Source organism: Protopterus annectens, chromosome 7.part1 (genome assembly GCF_019279795.1).
Source record: "Protopterus annectens isolate FY-2018-M chromosome 7.part1, PAN1.0, whole genome shotgun sequence".
NCBI lineage: Eukaryota > Metazoa > Chordata > Ceratodontiformes > Protopteridae > Protopterus > Protopterus annectens.
Genome location: NC_056740.1, coordinates 253,621,792 through 253,642,985, shown reverse-complemented (window position 1 = coordinate 253,642,985; position 21,194 = coordinate 253,621,792). Strand labels below are relative to the sequence as shown.

At 42.4% G+C, this 21,194-nt stretch overlaps 1 protein-coding gene across 2 annotated transcripts in view; it reads left to right on the top strand.

Annotated features, from left to right (window-relative positions):
• The window catches only part of CCDC66 (coiled-coil domain containing 66), a 1,871,188-nt gene that overhangs the window by 1,460,996 nt on the left and 388,998 nt on the right, over window positions 1-21,194 (top strand). For both annotated transcript variants that reach the window (XM_044078704.1, XM_044078703.1), the window contains exon 15: window positions 1,348-1,859. In XM_044078704.1, coding sequence (XP_043934639.1) covers window positions 1,348-1,859 — 512 coding nt within the window. The remainder of the gene's footprint in view (window positions 1-1,347; window positions 1,860-21,194) is intronic.

Sequence of the window (21,194 nt, the reverse complement as noted above, 5' to 3'; positions counted from 1 at the left end):
GGGGAATTGTTTGGCTAGGCTTGTATAGGCCTTAGGGTCGATAGCCTAGTACCAACCTATGAACCTGTGAGAGAAAATACCATACATAATTCTATTAAGGTGAATATGGCTTAATTGATATAACTACTAACATGGTCTGTACACTTCTAAAGCTGTGCATATTTTACCAAGATAGTAGATATAACAACACATTGTCAAAAACTATAGGGTTGGAAAACTTAAACTATTAATTAAAGCTCCATACATTGTCATTATACTTTGTTTCTTACAGGTTATTTAGAGGCAGCCTCTTCCTAGTATATAATCAATATCTGATCCTGTTTTGTTTGCAAGTTTGGACTGCACTGCTCAAAGGCAAAATAATCAGGGAACCTAAAGATAAAAATATTATCAATAATTGAAAAAAGCTTGATAAATGTATGGACAAGCTTTCCCCTGCATTCAAAATTTAGCCATTATGTTCCTGCAAAAAATAAGTGTGATACAAATATGGCAAGTTAGTAATGCCACCTGGGGTTACAGTAGCCAAGCTTCTCGACGGCCAGTAAATCATAAGCTTGAGAACTGAACCTGTGAATCAGTTAGAGTTTCTGTACAGCATCTCTCAAAATGGATAGTTCATGGTGTCCTCTTTATGCGGTTGCCATTTGGTGATGATTCCCATCTACCTTGTCGTATGTGCATTTAGTTAGAAGCTCTGAAACTTCAGCAGTATACTTCAGTACTGTTTTCGTGGCTGATTTCAATCTAACTCACTTGCTCCTCCTTGCAAATCTTTACTAAGCAGTACACTTGTGTCTGGCCTCTAGCTATTGACATTTTAGACATTCACCCCTTAAGAGACTCTCTCGCCTAATTTAGATGTTTTGTGTCCTTTTTTTTCAGTTGGGAACAGCTTGGGAGTCAGTCATGAGAACAAATAAGCACTGCAGAGACCCTCAAAGTAAGATGGTTCATAGGTAAATACTAGGCTAGCTGCACTTGTGGACCATTTTAAGCCTAGCTAATATCCTCTGGTGAGAATCAAACCTTGTACTTCTTATCTCTGAGGAAATACTTTGTTGATTATGCAATCCCCCCTCACTAGATCTTCAAGAATTTTGAGGCAAGACTGCACTCCCAGTAATATCACTTGTGTGATCTGTTTGTCTTTGCAAGTGTATGGCTGTAGGACATCTTTTTAAATAATAGTATTAGCTGTAAAGTCAGATTTAGCTGTGTAGAAAATAACTAGAGTAGTGGCTTGTAAAAGAAAAAAGTATTTACAAGTTCATAGAGGTATAGTTAATATGAGAGTATTGTCTCTGAAAGCTGCTAAATTAAATAATTATCATTTGTGTTTTTCAGATAACTCTGAAGTACCAGATAAAGTGATCAACTCTGAAGCGTATACTGGCTTAGTTATCGAAAAGCATGTGATACTTGGCTCTCCAGATATTCCTGTTGAATACAGAGCATCGTCAAATTGCAGAAAACTCAAAAGTGAGTCAAGGTTTGTCGAAAGAAATGCAACGGGAAGAGAGATTTCTAAGTACAATAGTCTGTCTGATGAGGTTGCAAGGACTCATAAACATCATGCAACACATTTAGAGAGACTTGGAAAGAAGCCAGAGTGGAATACAAGTAAACCTGTGAAAAAATATATTCCAGCTTCAGAACGGTACCCTTCTGAAATGCAGAAAGAAAGAGAAGAAAATAAAATGAGAAGACAGATGGAGATACTAAACTTGGTAGAAAGAAATGCTTTTGAGAATTTGGGTCAGAAGAAGAGGTCATCACCAAGAAATGTGTTACCTGACAAATCTTCAGCTTCACCAGATCAGGTTACGGATAGAGGAGGAAGAGCTCCTCACAAAATGGTAATAAAGCATACATCAAGCATTGCCTGTAAATTAAATATTTCATTTTCTTAAACAATTTCTCATTGCTAATTGTCATTGTGTTCACAGCAGTTGTTTGGCTTAATCAAGCTTATTACTTGGTAAAGTGCTTCTTTTAGTAGGGGAGGAGTCTTACTTAATAGTAATATAAACTACAAAATTTGAGTTTCATATTTGCTTGTAATTTAACAAGCAGTTTATTCTTATTTTACTGGTACCCTTAATATTTCTTATCTGGATATTGTTATTAGTCAGTGAAAAGATCCATCCAGCCTTATTTCCTAACTTCACTTGGCAGTAGAAATATAGCAAAAAGGTAAAAATAAACAGCCACAATTCTTAAATCCTTGTCAGGAAACACTTCAAGTGATCACCATAAAAATGTGGGTCACAAGAAGAGGTCAAATCTTTCTCGCCAACATGGATTATGACAAAGTTATAACAGTACCTGTTGTTGAGAGACTTGAGTGCATGTTTGATATGGCATATCCTGGTACCTGACAGACAGCTAACTGTGACCTTTCCTTATCCAGCCTGGTGAGAGGGAAATCAATGCGTCTCACAATGGAATCACCTATGACTATTATATTTGATTTTATGTTTTGATTTAAGGGTTTGACCATTGAGACATTAGTGCATGAGCTATTATGTGTAATGTGTTCTGCAGAGGAAGTATTGTGTGTCACATGTTTGTGTTTGGGAGGTCTCTGGTGTTTAGGTGTGTTTCTGTTGAGGACCTCTGCATATGTAGGTATGTGTGATATGGGTTTGGGTGGAGGAGGAGGTGAGGTGTGCATGCTGGCAACCCACTCATTGTCGTATGTACTCAGTGGTGAGTGAGAGAGCATGGATTAAAAGTTCTTAATATAGTTGCATCTCTCATATTTATTTATTTATTTATTTAATATGTGTTAACCGGGAAAGTCCGACTTGGAACAAAGCCAATTTTCATCGTAGGCACAGGGAGGAAACCCTCCAGATGCATGTCTTTGTAACATGGGAGGAAATAGGAGCACCCAGAGGAAACCCAGGTGAATGTAGGGAGGACATGCAGACTCCGCACAGAAGGCACCCCAGCCGAGAATCAAACCAGAGAACCTCTTGCTGTGAGGCGACAGCGCTACTGCTGCACCACTGCACTATCCAAGATGTTGCGTTTGTGTGTACTAGGACTAAAGGGTTGTCGGTGAACATGAGGCAGTTTTTACAATGCCTGGAGGAATACAAGCAAAGTACTTAGGAAAAATTTAACAAATAAAACATTTGTGTCCGTAACAACCGCTACACGGCAGTACACGATGGAGTGCTACTTGCAAACAAATGCAAACACGGGGCTGAAATAAAACAAAAAAATAACCTTTTTAGCTCAAACTAGCCAGTAAGAATGCGCTCTCTGAGCTCTCTTCCAGTCATCCTCAATTAGATGAGACCCAGACAGCACTCGCCTCACACAATGGTACAGAAGGGCCTTACCAACAAAGGTGGCTTGAAGTTGATGCTCAGAAGTTACAAAACAGACCCAAAAATAGCAAATTTGGAAATGGGCAGTACTACAGCTGAACTAGTACAGTGTACAGTAAACTGTGACAAAAAATAGTTCAGACAATTCAGACAGTGGAATGTTGGTATTAATGACTTGAGACGTACCTGTCTGGACTATATGAAGACAGACATGTCTGAGCTCTTGGACTATGCATTTCGTGCAGGTATATCTCTAGCCTTAAGCAGCATTTTACCTTCACCTAGAATGATGACTCAATACAAACAGAAAATGATTTACTTCAATAATTGGCTTAGCTTCTGATGCCTTTGTAAGGGGATCCACAGTCTGTTAGCTTTGTATGACGTGGTCGACAGACTTCGATGCTTTTCCAAACATGGTCTTCATCTGTTGCTCCTGGGATTTCGCCTACTGGCTAAGGCTGTTGCCACCACCATAGTGCCTTTTCAGACGGTGTCTCAAGGAAAAAATTCCCAATGTAAAAACTCATCTAGAAACAACCTCAAGGTTATGCTGATAAATGCTAGGAGTCTCAACAAGAAACTGCACTCAACTCACTGAAAGCTGTCCTCACCTAGGAAGATGTAGACATGTGCAGTCGTGGAGACCTGGTTCAAGGCTGGGGAGAGCACCCCAACCATATCAGGTTACACCTCCTTTCACACGTTCAGACCTCAAACTGAAGGTGCGAAAACTAAAGGAGGCGGTGTATCAATATTCATTAAAGATAAGTATGCCTCCAGATTGGTTAAACAGTATGATTCCCTGAGGGCACTTCAGGTGCAATTAACTATTGGTAGAACACCTATTCAAGTAATTGTCAGCTACAGGACCCCCTCCATGAATCAGGACACCCACTATGCCTATTTGGATCTACTTGAGTCTACACCATGGTTTTGGGCGACTTTAACTACCCATCCATTGACTGGATAAATTACTCATGCTCAAACTCACTTGCCAAAATGTTCCTCGACTTCGTTAATGCCAGTGCCCTGGACCAGCTGGTTGACACCCCCATAGGGGTGCCAACATCCTGGATCTGGTGCTTACCAGTATGCCGGACCACTGTAGCACCCTCACTCTGAGGTCCTCCCTGGTGAGATTTGATCATAAATCAGTCTCATTCAAAGGAAGTATCAAACCTGCACCCCACCCCCAGCAGCAGTTAAGCTAAAAAAAAAAAAACTGGTAGTAGTTAAATGATACCACATATACTGAGCATGTGGACATAGCTAACCTGTTGGCCAACAGGTTCTGTGAAAACTTCACTCCTCTGTCCCCACCACATGTACCCCATGACATCCCTACCACCTGCCCCCTACCTTGTATCTCTAAACAGCAGGCGGTAAGTGCCCTCTCTAAGGCCAAAAACACAGCATCCATGGGACCTAATAACATCCCAGGCTGCGTCATACATGGGCTCCAACATAAATTAGCAGCACCATTGGGTACTCTTTTCAATCATAGTCTAAGCATTGGCTTCGTACTAGCTGTGTGGAAAGCAGCCAGCGTTATTCCCTTGCACAAAGGTGATGCTTCCACTAACCTTGGGAACAATAGACCTGTTAGGCTGACTAGCATTATCTGTACGGCCATGGAGCAAATCATCATGGACCTTGTCATCAATTGTATAGGTGATCTCAAAACACTTAACCTTACCCAGTTTGGATTTGTCAAAGAGAGATCATGCCTGTTAAACCTGATGGACTTCTTCAAGACAGTCACCAAGGCCCTGGATGAAGTGAAATATGTGCATACAACCTACCTGGACTTAGCCAAGGCATTTGACACTGTCCCCCACTCAGGCATCATTGGCAGTCTCCCCCAACTAGGCATCAACCCTTATATCATTAAATGTCTCACTAACTGGCTGACTGATATAACTCTTATAGTCATATAGGGTAGTCCACCTCCAACAGCAGACCTGTAACTAGTGGTGTTGCACAGGGATCAGTCCTGGGACTTCTACTGTTTGGAATAATTTTCTTCGAACTACAAGCAAAAACTAAAGCTGTGGTTGACAAAGTTGGCTGATGGCTGCAAACTGGGAGCAGTCATAGAATCTCCAAACAATGTCAACATCCTACAAGGGGGTATTACACAAACAAATGATTGGTGCCAAAGTCATGACCTTAAACTCAATGCAAAAAATGTATTATCATTCCTTTCAGTAAAAGTGATGTTCCTGCCAACTACCACATCAATAGTAACCTTTAAGTACACACTCAGTGGTGAGAGACCTGGGCACACAGGCTGACAGCAACCTTACCTTTGACCACCATGTCTCTGCAGTGGTAATAAGGGTATTCTATATTAATTATCTCATAAGTAAGGGCATTTCCTCCAGAAAAAAAGAAGTTATAATCTCCCTGTACTCGTTCCTCATCAGGCCAATAATTGAGTACAACGCCCTTTTTGGTATGTACCTTTCCAAGCACCTGCAACAGTTGGAGAATTCACAAAGGTTCCTCACAAGAAAAATTCAAGGTCTTCCGCATCTGTCCTACTGGGATTGTCTGAAATCACTGTCACTTTATTCTGTTTCATACAGATTACTCAGAGGTGATTTCTGCCTTGCATATAAGGCAATCTCTGACCCTGCTTTATTGGAAATGTTGCATATTCGTTTGTCAAACGGTACATTGTTTACTCATTCTAAAGACCTTAACCTAGTATGTGACATTAATGAAACCTGCTGGAGGGACAGATTTGTCTCCCAAAGGTTGCCACACCTTAGGAACAGACTCCCACTTCATGTCAGACAGCGTACCTCTTTGGCCCTCTTCAAATGCAATCTGGAGGATTGGATGGGTGACCATAAATTCACCCAGGGGTTCCACCTGTGTCCCTCTTGGACAGGGGCAATAAGTGCTGAGCATGGAAATAAGGGTGAGAACTTGGCTAGGCATGTAAGGGCTTTAGCGCCATTAGCCTAGTAACTTCCTATGATCCTATGTTTAGTTATTAACCAGATGAACATGGTAAATATAAATGTTTATATCCTAGTCTAAGAGAACTGTTTCTCAGATTGGCCAGTTCAGTTATTTGGCTATATCCCTTTTTAGACACCAAATGACAAAAAACATAGGCAAGTGGCTTCACTACAACAATCACAGTACATGAAATGTTTGTTGTGAAACCTGCATCCCACCACCACATGCTGTTTATTCGTTCTGAGCTTTGCAGTTCATGACACATCAGAGGTTGTCCATGATATTGGTGCATGTATGTAGCTCAATGCATGAATGCAGTGTTCTGAAATGAAAGACTAAACTTTTTAGCTGGACTATACCATGCAGCTAAATCACATTAGCTGTAAGTAAATTGCAGAATAACCTTTTGCTGTGGATTAGCGTAACAAAGTACACAACTTGTTAGTTACATTTCTGCTTCCATTATCAGTGATGTGTGTGTAGTCATGGACTTCTGCACACTGGAGTAGAGAAAACGTACTTCACATCTTTGTTTCCCTGAGGGCTTTGTAGCTTCTTCAGAAGCAGTAAGTATAAATTTCCTTACACAAGAATTGCTGACACAATGAGATAAGTTATGTGTGATAGAACATCAAGAGGGGGAGGATGCAAACTCTTTTATGTCTGAATAACAGTGCCTGTGACTGATTCACAGTAATTGAGAGCAAGCTCCTAAAAACATATTACATTAACAAATAATTAATTTTGTGATGAATTCATTACTTCACAAGTAGAATGGTGAGTTATGCTGTATGTGTCTTACATACTTAAAGAATGGTAGCACTTATTTGGAACATATGAGACACTGAATGCTGGCAAGGAAAAGAAGTTACTCAAAATCCAGAAAGCTGATCTGCTTTCTTTGTAAAGGCTGATTTAAAAGTCCTTTCACAGGAAATTTTAAAATGGAACAGAGCACAAAGTAAAATCAGCAATAGCCGGGTGATAATGCTGGGAAGGTGTTATTTTTCTTTCACTAATTCCTTATTCATTTCGTAAACCACTTATTCCTGTGTGGGTCAGGGTGCCAGCAAGCCAGAAAGAGTAGATCAGACATGTGTAGCCCCAGCAGCATTTTCTGACTCATCCAGTAGGATTCCAAGACATCCTCAGGCACACTGAGAGATGCAATCATTTTAAGTTGTCTAGAGGTCTTCTGTCATTGTGCTGTACCGGGTATATGTCTCACGGTTAATTTCTGAGAGGCATCCTCTCAAGGTAAGTAAACCACATTATCTGACTCCTGACAGCATGAAAGAGTAGTGGTTACACTCTGAAATCCTCTTGGATTGCCAAGTACATCGTTATGTTATGCAAAATTATCCTAGATGCCCTACAACAAAACCTCATTTCTGCTGTCTCTATCCAGGATCTCATTCTTTCAAGGCTTATGATCATAGGAGGAGATGAGGACATAGACAACAAGTAAACTGAGAGTTTTGTCCTTTTAATCAGTAGTCATTTCATTGTCATATTCCTGCTGCTGCTGTACCCATCCACCAGACTCCCAGTCACCTCTACCTTCACTCTTTAACAAGACTTTGCCTGAGGTATTTGTCCCCCTTCAGCTGTAGATAATAATCTACTTTTTTCTAAGGTAGAACTATGACCTGATTTCAGAGGTGCTAATTTTCATCCTAACCACTTTACACTCAGCAGCAAAACATATTTTTGTACTCTGAAGATTGCAGCCATTTGAGACTAAGAGGATAACATTGTTTACAGGCAACTTATATGCAGTCCTCGTATCTGTAAACTGCATGCTTTCCAAATCTGACTGCATCTTGATATTCTGTCCATGAACATCCAAGAGAAGCAGGGAGAAAATGCACAACTTTGGCAGAGTCCTGTGAATATGTTCAAGTTAATATTTGGAGCATAGACAAGATATTTACTTCTCAAGCACAGGCAGAGACTACATGGCATGCAAAAGCAGTAGTGTCATCAGGATATCACGGTGAATGTCATTCTCCAGCTCCACAAGTCATGTAGACAGTACTGACAATCTCTCATCAGCCTTCCAGTATTGATGCAAGGGCAAAGAGTTAATCCAGTGTTCCACAGACAGAATGGAATGTACATTACATCCACTCTAGCTTTTGATTCAGGAGAAGCAATCGCTTTTCCACCACCCTGACATTTGCTTTCCCAGGGAGACTGAGGAATCTGATGCACATACCCTTCCATTCCCTATTTGAAAAAGGGGACCTCTGCCCAATTTGCCAATCCAGAGCTACTGTCCCAGCCTTCCTGACTACATTAAAAAGGCATATTTAATACTGGGTACCCAAAAGTGTCCATCACCTTGTTGTCTTGGTGTATATCAGTCTGTCCCTAACATTCTTACTATAGCAGGAATGTTAAATCACCATGGTAAACTCAGAGCTACTGAAATAGATACAGTTATGATTTCTACTCCTGACACTGCTTTTTCTGAGAAAGTTGTTCTCATCAGGAGTTACTCAGAAGTGCTCCTTTCACCTCTCGATAGTATCCCATTCAGATCTATTGCTTGACTACAGACTGGATAGTGTCCTGCATCTATTACAAAATCTCTGAGTAGTGTGTCAGAACCACTTTTAAGGCCATCGAAAAGTTATTTTTCATGATGTTGTTGAACTATGCTTACACTAGTATATTAAATTATTATTTTTAATAGTAGTTGCAGTAGTAGTATTAGCAGCAGCAGCATAAGTTAAGTTTCAGTAAAATGGTTATAGCATTTATTTCACTTTATAGACTTGTCTTATAACTAATATTAATAGCAGATGTACTTTGGACTTGTTTATTTATTTGATGTTATTGACTGAGAAGTTTGAGCTTGGTTGAGCCCATTTCATTAGAAACCCAGAGAAAAAAATATTGATGACAGCACAGTGTAACATTTTGAAAAACAAGAATATGAACAATTAAACAACAGTGCATTTGAAAAATGTGTTGGTAAGTCTTATAGAATGCTACGTATTAGACATTTCCATGATGCACAGGTAGTTTATATAAGTAATAAAAGCAGTTGTAAAATTCCAACAATGTATAGAAGAAAAACAAGCTAAACACAAATTCATCTTTGTGTTCACATTATGATCCAGTTTACAATATAGAAAATTATGATTGGGTTTCTAATCGTAAGTAACGCATGTGTTTTAAATATGGCTGTCAAGTAATTGACTTTGAGGATGGAGGTGAGTCTTGACATCCATGTTGAGAGCACCTAACAAGTTAGTTATAAACAAAGAAACCCAGTCATATTTCTTCGTAATACATGGAGCTTCAGCTGCTCCAGTGTACTACAAGTTACAGTACATGACACAATACAGAACAGTAAAAACACAATGCAGATGTTCTGCAGCTTTGAAAGGCATGAAACTCTTACCTCTGTCACTCAGAAAGCAGGCAGAAGCTATGTGTAACACTGAACTAAGAACTTTTAAAAACTGTTAAACACTTCAGTATGCCTTTGTGTCGAAGCAAGAAGTGTTTAATAGCTATTAATACTGTCACTGTATGTCAGTGCTGTTCTTTGCTGGATGCTGTTTATGTTCTAGGGCAACACAAGAGATAACAGCCTTGAAAACTGTGCATGACAAGACTTGTTATGCACCTCTTTGACATCTGATAGTTACATTGCAAGCATGTCATAATAACTAGCATGAGAAGAGGAGAAACAGGAGAGAGAGAGGAAATTAAGGATTTACAGAAGGGCACCATTCCCTATACCAAGAACAATGTATACATTTTGTATTATATTTTTTCTGTCTGAAAAATCTATACTGTTAATATGCTATATTTTTAAATGAAAATTGTTTACTTTGTCTAATGACTTCTTGTGCCATCCTTTACTGGATGGTCAGATATGTGCATTAGTAACACAAAATGATTTTCCTGTTCTGTATTGAATGCTGAAAACATTCCCGCCAAATTCCACAAGATTGCCACTGATTCAGTAGCTTATCCAATTAGCATTCTAATCAACAGGTTGATCCAAGAATCCTATGTTCCCTCTTTATGAAAAAAAGCCATTATCCTACCCCTCCACAAAGGGGGGCCCTTCCTCCAACATCTCTAACTTCCAACCCATCGCTCTTCTTTCCCCCATATCCAAAATTCTCAAAAAATGTATCCAAAAACAACTAGTTCACTGCCTGTTAAACAGCAGCATTCTCTCCCCAACATAACATGGATTCCATCCTGGCCACATTACTTCTACTGCTCTCTTATCCTTCTTAGATATCATTAACAAAATTTGTGACTCTGACCATATAGCACCTACCCTTTTTCTAGATCTGTCAAAGGCTTTTGATACCATATCCCATTCCATCCTTCTCTCTCAACTCTCTTCCATTGGACTGTCTTCTCCATCCCATACCTGGTTTGAAAGTTCTCTCTCTAATAGACAACATGCCATCAAATGGCAGCACTCAATCTCTCTGTACCTCCACAACAGTACTGGTGTCCCTCAAGGCTCAATTCTTGGCCCCCTCCTATTTAATATTTTCATTAACAACTTACACCAAGCTTTACCCCACTCCTCCCTAGTCCAATATGCTGATGACTCAACCATAGTCTGCTCTGCACCCAAACCTATCATCCTACAACAAATGATCCAAACAGCTTTCTGTAATGTTGAATCTTGGCTCCACCAAAATCACCTGTCCTTAAACACCAAAAAAACAAAACTTATGTTGTTCACCCCTAAAAAGAAAATTTCTATCAATTTCCAGGACTTTAACATTCTTTCATTGAATTCCATAAAGATTGAATTCATAGATAATACTAAACTCTTGGGGGGGTTATAATAGCAACAGTCTAAAATTTAATCTACATATCCAATCCAGCATCTCTAAAACCCACAAAAAACTTGGCCTCCTCTACAGGCACAATAAATTCCTCTCCCCTACAACTAAACAAGCCCTAGCCCTCTCTTACCTGCTTCCTTCTCTAACCTGTGGTGCTCTTCTACTAACTAACCTGCAGTCCTCCCTAAAACTGAAATTAGAATCCTGTTACAACAAAATCGCCAAATTTGCTTCTGTCATTATTCTACCCATCACTGTATAGCCTTAAGACATCTCCACTGGCTCGAATTCCCACATTTCCTGCTGTACCTCTAACCAACTACCTCTCATAGACTAATTTACAAACCACAAGACTGCCCTGCACTCAGCTCCTTATTTACCCCTTACTCCCCTACTCGGTCATTACGCTCAGAAAATCAAAACTTACTACAAGTCCATAATCCAAACCTTCCAGGTGGTAAACTTCTACTCTCCTGGACTATGGCCAGACTCTGGAATGATCTCCCCTCCTCTGTACATTCTGAACAACACCCCTTCAAATTCAAAACTGCCCTCCAAAATCATCTTCTTTCCAACTGGATTTGCAACTGTTGTACCTTGTATAATGCTGATGTTCTTTGTGTTTCACTGTTGCAGTCATCACACTTGGGTTATCCTGCCAGGGGTAGCCCTCAGTCAGCCCGAATACCAGAGGCTTAGTATTTCTGCGTCGGTTGCTGTCACTTCAGAACTGACATCAGGTCGACAGTGGTATAAAAACAGGCGGCCGACGCCATTACATCAGTCTTTCTTGCCGAGGAGCCAGAAGCAGTTCGCATGAGTGCCGGTCAGCTGCTGCCTGAGTTTTTGTTTCCGAAAATGAATCATCTTGAAGTCTTCTAAAGCTAAGTACCCCATTGGAGATCCTTTTTTCTTGCTCTAACTGATGTCAGAAAAAGTTAACAATTCTCACCTGTGGAAAGCAAATACCACACCGAGATTTCCATTCTTACTGCGTCACCTGTTTAGGCAAAGACCACGATGTACCTCGCTGTCAGTTTTGTGCTTTGTTCAACGCCTGAACTATTCATCATTGGGCCCTTATTGTAGCTAAATACTTTCGTTCTCAATCTCCATATTCTGAAATGGCTTCAGTAAGCCATCCGACTACGGATCTTCCAAAAAAAGTAAAGATAAAGACAGAGACAGACCGCACAGGTCCAAAACTGCCGGCAACACTTCCGTTAAGCTAGTCGCCAGTTCACCGTTACTCAGTGAGGTGCTTTTGCAGCCCCTGATGCCTGCTTTGATGGATTCGCAGGCCGCTACAGAGACCCGTTAGGAGTCTGGTATATGCCGCGAGACTTTTCTTTCACTATGGAATCTGCGGATGTCTCTACCTTGGATGGGTCCGGAGCCGCTGTGCAGGCACGGGCTTCTGAGGAAGTTCTTCACACTACCAATATTCAACACAAACTGATGACTTCTTTCGCATCTTCAGTTCTTTCTAAAACTACCGAGTTTCTAAGGCCAAGAGTATGAGCTACGCCTAAAAAACTGATGAACCAAACTCAAGCGCCTGCTTCCTTGCCACAATCACAGATGCTTAAAATGGCAGAAGACCTGATCATGCTGGTTAGGGGAAGCCAACCTTCCCCTGCTAAAAGAAAAAGAGACTTGCCACCCAGCAGCTTTATCTGACCAAGAGTCCAACAACTCTGAGGATGTTCATCATGTATCACTGTTGCAGTCATTACACTTGGGTTATCCTGCTGCCAGGTGACCCACAGTCGGCCCGAGTACCAAAGTCTTGGTCCAGCGTCGGTTGCTGTCGCCTCTTCCTTGACGTCAGTGCGCCAGGGGTATAACAGTTGCAACCGACACCATTTTCTTCAGTCTTTCTTGCCGCGCGGTGCCCAAAGCAAAAGCAGTTCGCAAGTGCCGGTCGGCCGACTACTGAGATTTTCAAAATTAGTTTCAGAACCGAAGTCTTCAATAAAGCTAAGTACCCCACTGGGGAAATTTTTCTTGCTCCAGACCGATGTCAGTAAAAGTTAATAATTGTATTTCTTGTGGGAAGCAAATACCTCATAAGGACTTGCACTCTTACTGTATTCCTTGCCTAGGCCCTGACCACGACGTCACTAGTTGTCGGTTTTGTGCTAGATTCAATAAACACACTATTAAATGTCGGTTTGATTTTGCTCTACATTATTTTGGCCGAAGGTTTAATTACATAATGCCGTCAGAACAACCGATGACCGGAATTTATAAAAAACGCAAAGACAAAGAAAAGGACAGGCATCCAAGGTCCAAAACAGACGACGAAGCCTCTTCTAGGCCACTCGCCGGTTCGCCGGTTCTCAGTTAGGTGCTTTCGCAGCCCCTGACACCTGCTACCTCAGAGCCACAGCCCATAACTGACAGCCACGTGGAGACACCGAGGCCTGTGGAAACTCAAGGTATTGGGCCTACGGAAACTATACCCTCAGATGGATCCAGAGCCGCTGAGCAGGCATCAGCTTCTGAGGGTGTTTTCAGACCTTCACAGCTTACAATTAAGCCCACTACAGCAGCAAAGGCAAAGTCAAAAACACCATTAAAGACAAGGAAACAAGTACAGCATTCTCCAGAACAGTCATCCATGCCAAAGAAACAGATGCTTAAAATGGCCGAAGACCTAATTACTTTAATCAGGGGTTCCCATCCCCCTCCTGACAACAGGCCTAGGCAAGACACTGACTATGATTCCTCTGACCAGGTTTCTATTTCCTCTGATTCCTCTTCTGATCAGGGATATTCTCTCCCTCCCTATGAGGACTTTGATGCAGAAGAGTCCATATGTTCAGCCTCTCCGCCTGAGGATTATTCTTTTGGGGAAACCCTGCACACCATGAGGGAACATTTCCATTGGGAGAGCCAGGATTATTCAGAATCCAAGAAAAGGCTCAGAGACTTCCTTTTATTGCCTCAGCACAGGCCCCTGGCTATCCCCCTTGTGCTTGATATTGTTGATGATGTTTTTTCTGAATCCAGTCTGTCTCCTGATTTTTTACCCCCTGCACCAGTCAAGCCAGACAGGTACTACAGAGTCCCTAACTCTCATAAATTTCTTTACAAAAACCCAGCTGCAGACCCAGAAACAATTTCTCAGGGTCCAAAAGGGGGTTAAGGCTTCCACTGCTAAAAATCCTGTTCCCTCAGATAGGGATTCCAGAGTTCTGGACAGATGGGAGAAAAAAGTTTACACTTCTGCTACTTCAGCTGTAAGAGCTTTAAACTGTCAGTTTCACATGCTTAAATACCAACAGTACCTCATGTCATTGTTAAAACAGAAAATGGTTTCAAATACAGAAGGTCCTGACAGTAAGGAAATGCAGGATTTATTGCATGCAGTTGAACAATTGGGAAAGCATACTCTGCAATGTGGTTTTGATTCCCTAGAGGCTTCTTGTAGAGCCGCAGTTGCAGGCTCTGTTATTTGAAGGCATGCTTGGTTGAAAGAACAAAGTTTACCTGACCATGTTAAAGTAAAATTATTGGATGCTCCATTACAGCATGATACTTTGTTTGGTGTTAAGGCAGAAGAGGTGTTAAAGAAAATGGAGGATAAAGCAAAGTCAATGCAGACAGTGAAAGATTTCTTACAGGTTCAACCACCTAGATTTAGCAGAAACTGGCCTTCAAAAAATTGGTCCTTTCCAGTGTCAGACAGGCCACAAAGAGGCAGATACAGATGCCCAAGAGGCAGATCTCAGCCCCAAGGCTCCTACCGACCTAAACAATGGGGTGCTTCAGCCCCCAAAGGAGGGGAAGACAAATCACAACCTTATAGGAAACAGTCCCAATGACTTCCCTCTGCAAATGCCAAGCACTTACCTTTTGACAGCACCCCTAGGGGGGAAGCTAACACTTTTCTCAAAAAATTGGCACATGATCACCCAGGACCAATGGGTGCTGAATATTGTTTCTCAGGGTTTACAGGTTCCACTTCCACACGCTTCCAAAACCAAAAGGTATGCCAGACCTGCCACAAAACCAATGGGCAGAGGCACAAAAACAGATTGCTGCTCTTATGGACATGGGAGTTATTCAAAAAGTTCCACAGCAAGAACAGGGACAAGGGTTTTACTCAAGACTTTTCGTAGTACCCAGAAAGGACAAATCCTGGAGACCAATACTGGACCTGTCAATCCTAAATACTTTCCTGGATGTTCCAAAATTCAAAATGTTAACACTACATCAACTTCTGCCCATGCTAGGCAAGAAGGCTTGGCTAGTTACTTTGGACCTCAAGGAGGCATACCTGCATGTCCTAATCAGACAATCTTACAGAAGATACCTCAGATTCATAGCAGGCTCAATGCATTACCAATTCTCTGCACTGCCCTTTGGCTTATCTACTGCGCCCAGGGTCTTCACAAAATGCCTGGCACCAGTAATTGCATTTTGCAGACAAAAAGGAATTCAAATATATCCCTACTTGGACGACTGCCTTATTCAAGCAGAGAGCAAGGACATTCTTCTAAAGCATCTGGCGTTTGTAAAAAGATTGCTAATTTGCCTAGGGTACACAGTAAACGAAAATAAATCAAAACTAGTGCCCCTCTCAAGAGATAATATTCCTGGGTGCAAGCTTAAATACAACTGCCCAGATGGCTTATCTCACGCCAAACAAACAAAGGCAACTGACTCATTACTTTCAAATGATGGCAACAAAAACCTAGCTCCCTGCTAGAAAAATTCTGCAGGCCCTGGGCTTCATGGCATCCTGCATTCTACTAATTCCATATGCTAAACTGCATATGAGGAAACTACAATGGTATCTAAAAAATGTTTGGACTCGGCATTGTCACAACCTGGAGACAATCATAACTTTAATTCACTGCCTACAACAGGAGTTTCGATGGTGGGCCCAGGCCTGTCACGACAACAAGAGACAGCCTTTCACTTTACCCACAGCCAGGCAGATAATAACAACGGATGCATCGGATTATGCCTGGGGGGTACATATGGCAGGAAAATATATTCAGGGCACGTGGCCCAAGGAACAAATGCATCTTCACATCAATCAAAAAGAGACGCTAGCTGTACAGATTACCCCGACAGCTTTCAAGGACCTACTACATCCAGGACAACTATTAATAAAGACGGACAGTACCAGTTATGTGGTACATAAACAAGCAAGGGAGCACACGTTCCTACCCCCTATGCAGGCAAGCCATGACTTTGTGGAACACAGCACTGACCTGTCAAGTACATCTGCAGGCACAATTCCTGCCAGGATCAAAAAATACACTGGCAGACGAACTAAGCAGAAATCTCATGGATCCTCACGAATGGAAACTAAATCCATAGGTGTTCAGCATGATAACGAGGAAATGGGGATGTCCAGACATAGATCTTTTTGCCTCCCCTCACAATTACCAAATACAGAAATTCTGCACAAGAACGTATCACTCTCAAGCATGGAAAGTGAATGCTCTATCATTTAGCTGGAAAGGCCTGACAGTCTATGCCTTCCCTCCGATGCCTCTCCTTACCAAGGTACTCCTAAAAGTCAGACAAGAAAGGCCAAAAATGCACCTGATTGCCCCAGACTGGCCACGCCAGCACTGGTACCCAATCCTAAAGAGCTTGTCTCAAGGCCCAGCTTGGCCGCTACCTCAAATTCCTCATCTTCTGACACAACAAAACAATCAGATTCTGCACAGTCAACTCAGAACCTTAAAGCTGGCAGCATGGCAGATAATGTAGCCACTCAGACTGCACCTCTCTCTCTAAAGCTGTTATGGATGTCATTTTAGAAGCCAGGAGGCCCAGCACTAGGAAATCTTATGCAGAAAAATGGAAAAGATTCTGTGCTTGGAACCAGGCACAAGGGCTCGAACCACTTGTCCCTAATATTCCTCAGATTTTACAATACCTAACTGAGATGCTGGACAAAGGCCTATCTTTCTCATCAATTAAAATCCATGCCTCTGCCATTTCAGCTCATTACAATATGGAACCTCCTATTTTTTCACTTCCTCTACTACGACAGTACCTCAGAGGGGCAAAAAATATAAGACCCCCAAGGAGAGCACCAGTACCAACTTGGGATCTCAATTTTGTTTTAGAAAAACTCACACTGCCTCCTTTTGAACCAGCCAGCACAGCTGATCTAAAATTCTTATCATGGAAAACTGCTCTGCTCCTAGCAATAACTTCAGCAGGAAGAGTCTCAGAGTTACAGGCATTAATGTCTGTGGAACTTTTCATCATTTTTCATCAGGACAGGGTCTCTCTTAGGACAAACCCAACATTCATGCCAAAAGTGGTCTCCAGTGTGGTCTTGAACCAAACCATTCATTTACCTCCTTTCTACCCAAATCCCCAGAATAAAGGGGAGAGACTTCTGCTCTCTTTGGACATACACAGACAGCTATGATTCTACTTAGACAAAACAAAAGCTTTCAGAAAAGCTGAGCAACTGTTTGTAGCCTATGCTGCAGGATCACAAGGAAAGCCTATTACACAGCAGACAATTTCAAAATGGATCGGCCACAGCATCCGCTTCTGTTATGCACAACATGGCAAATCAGTGCCTAAGGGCATTAGGCCTCATTCTACCAGAGCAGCAGCCACTTCAGCAGCTTTTCTCAGAGGAGTACCAACCAAAGACATTCTAGAAGCTGCAACCTGGAGCTCAATGCATACTTTCACCAAGCACTACCACTTACCTCTCTACTCTAAGTCCAGAGCAGGCTTTGCCACTGCAGTTCTGCAGGGCCTGGTAGCCTCTCCAAATCCAATTTAGACCCAGCTGCCCAACCTCAGCTTTGAGATTCTACCCAAGTGTAATGACTGCAACAGTGAAACATGATGAACATAGTACAGTTGTGTACCTACCATAAATGTAGATGTTCGAGTGTATTCACTGTTGCAGTCCAGGTTACCCACCCACTATCCCCCTTTTCATTGCTGGGACTTTTCTGTACTTCTCAACTCTATACAACCTATGTGGTGTATTTGCTTGTAGATGAAGGAAATGTTTATAGTAATATATGCATTTTTTTGGCATCATTTTATCTTTCCAGCCTTCCTATCTGGGGGCACATGACATCTGGGGCAAGAAAAACTGAAGAAAATGGCGTCGGTTGCAACTTTTATACCCCTGGCGCACTGACGTCAGGGAAGAGGCGACAGCAACCAACACCGGATCAAGACTTTGGAACTCGGGCCAACTGCGGGTCGCCTGCCAGCAGGATAACCCAAGTGTAATGACAGCAACAGTGAATACACTCGAACATCTACATTTATGGTAGGTACACAACTGTACTTTTCTGATTATGAAGACTTGCCGTTATCTGCCTATGAGGATTCAGATGCAGAGGAATCCATTCCTTCTGCCTCCCCTCCAGAGGATTTTTCTTGGTGAAGGATTATCCACAGTCCAAAAAGAGACTCATGGAATTTTTAGACTTGCCACAGCACAGACCCTTACCCATCCCTCCTGTTCTGGATGTTGTGGATGATGCCTTTATGGAGTCTAGTCTAACTCCTGATACTTTAACCCTGCTCCCAGGAAACCTGACAGGTACTACAGAGTCCCTGACTCACACAAATTTCTTTTCAGAAATCCGACTGCTGACCCCGAAGTCATCTTCCAAGGGACCTAAAGGAATAAAAACCACTCCAGCTAAGAATCCCACCCCCTTGGACAGGTATTCCTGAGCTTTAGACAGATGGGGTAAAAAAGTATACACCTCTGCAACTCTTGCCATTAGAGCTTTAAATTGTCAGTTCCACATGCTGAAATACCAGCAACATACTATGGAACATGTTAAGCAAAAATTATCTACCTTCCCTGACTGTGCAGAAAGTAAAGAATTACAGGAACTTATGCAGTCTGCAAGCCAAGTCAGCATGCATACCCTGCAATGTGGGTTTGACACCCTAGAAGCATCCTGTAGAGCAGCAGTCACAGGTTCTGTGCTCAGAAAGTATGCCTGGCTTAAGGAGCAGACCTTGCCAGACCATGTCAAATCAAAATTATTGGATGCACCTCTGAACAAGGACAATCTGGCTGACACCAAACCAGAAGAGGTTTTTAAAAAGATTGAAGAAAAACCTAAGTTTATGCAGACAGTGAAAGATATTTTGCAGGTGCAGCCTTCAGGCTTCAGTAGGCATTCCCCCTCAAAACATTGATCCTTTCCAGCCCCCTCAAGGCCACCTCAAACTAGACCTAGGGGAAAGAGACCCCCCCCCCCAGACTACAGTCTCAGGTTATACAGAGAGCTAAGCAATGGAGTACCTCCACTTCTAAAACAAGGAGTGCTAAGCCACGCCTTTATGGAAAGAATTCACAATGACTTCTAAGCTCTTGCCCTCACCTCTGCCCAATTGCTCGTGCCCCTAGGAGGAAAACTTTCCCACCATGCAAAAAACTGGACCTCCATCACCAACGATTGATGGGTCCTCAACATAGTATCCCAGGGGTACAGATTTTATTTCCACATGCTGCCAACCCAAAAAGGGTTCCCAGACCTTCTTCCAAACCAGTGAGCAGAGGCGCAAAACCAAGTTCATTCCCTGCTCTCCATAAGGGCAATTCAGCCTGTTCCTGCAGAACAGATAGGCCAAGGTTTTTATTCCAGACTTTTCCTGGTACCCAGAAAAAAGGGCATCTGGCACCCAGTCTTAGATCTATCCATTCTAAACACCCTCCTGTGGTACCAAAATTCAAAATGCTCACCCTGAAGCAGCTTCTCCCTATGCTGTCCAAAGATGCCTGGTTAGCCACCCTAGACCCAAAGGAGGCCTATCTGCACATCCCAATCAGGCACTCCTGCAGGAAATATCTATGTTTCAGGGCAGGATTTATGCATTACCAGTTCTCTGCACTTCCCTTTGGCTTATCCACTGCTCCCAGAGTTTTCACAAAATGCCTGGCTCCAGCCATTGCCTATTGCAAACAGAGAAATATTCAAATTTTCCCCTACTTGGACGATTGCCTGATTCAGGCAGACGGTCAAGAAAAGCTGTTGCAGCACCTGACATTTGTAAAGGACCTTCTAACCTCCCTGGGTTGCACTATCAATGAAAAGAAATCCAAACTAGTCCCCAGTCAAAAAATTGTATTCCTAGGAGCAAGCTTGGACACAGCATCCCAGATGCCATTCCTTATTCCAGAAAAACAAGCCTATCTGACAGGCTACTTCTCTCAAATGGCCACCAGAACCCATTTATCCACAAGGAAAATCCTGCAAGCTCAAGGGTTCATGGCCTCTGCATTCTACTAATTCCATATGCCAGACTGCATATGAGGAAACTTCAATGGTACTTAAAAAAAAAAAAAAAAAAAAAAAAAAAGTCTTTGGTGCCAACATTCTCAGGACCTGGAAACTGTCATACCTATGATACCTTGTCTAAGGAAAGAGTTCCTTTGGTGGGCGGCAGCATGCAACCATAACAAGGGGCTTCCCTTTACACAACCCCATGCCACCCAGACCCTAACCACAGATGTGTCAGACTATGCCTGGGGTGCACATCTGGAAGGCAGGTGCATTCAGGGCCACTGGAGCCCAAATCAAGTTCATTTGCACATCAACCAAAAAGAGATGCTAGCTCTTCAGCATGCTCTAACAGCTTTCAAATCCCTACTCTCTCCGGGGCCTCTACTAATAAAAACCAGACAACACCACAGTGATGTGGTACATCGACAAGAAGGAGTGAACCCACTCTGCAGGCTGGCCATGACCCTTTGGAACACGGCCTCAGCCATGCATATTCACCTGCAAATTCAGTTCCTGCCAGGCAACCAAAACTCTCTGGCAGACAACTTAAGCAGAAATCTCCTAGACCCACACAAATGGCAATTAAACCACAACACCTTCAGCCTTGTGACCCAGAAATGGGGTACCCCAAAGGTGGACCTATTTGCCTCCCCCTACAACCAGCAGCTCAGCACATTCTGCACCAGGGAACCTCACAGCAAGGCCTGGAAAATGGATGCCCTATCCTTCCAGTGGGCAAACCTCTCAATCTATGCATTTCTCCCTCTACCTCTTCCTACAAGAGT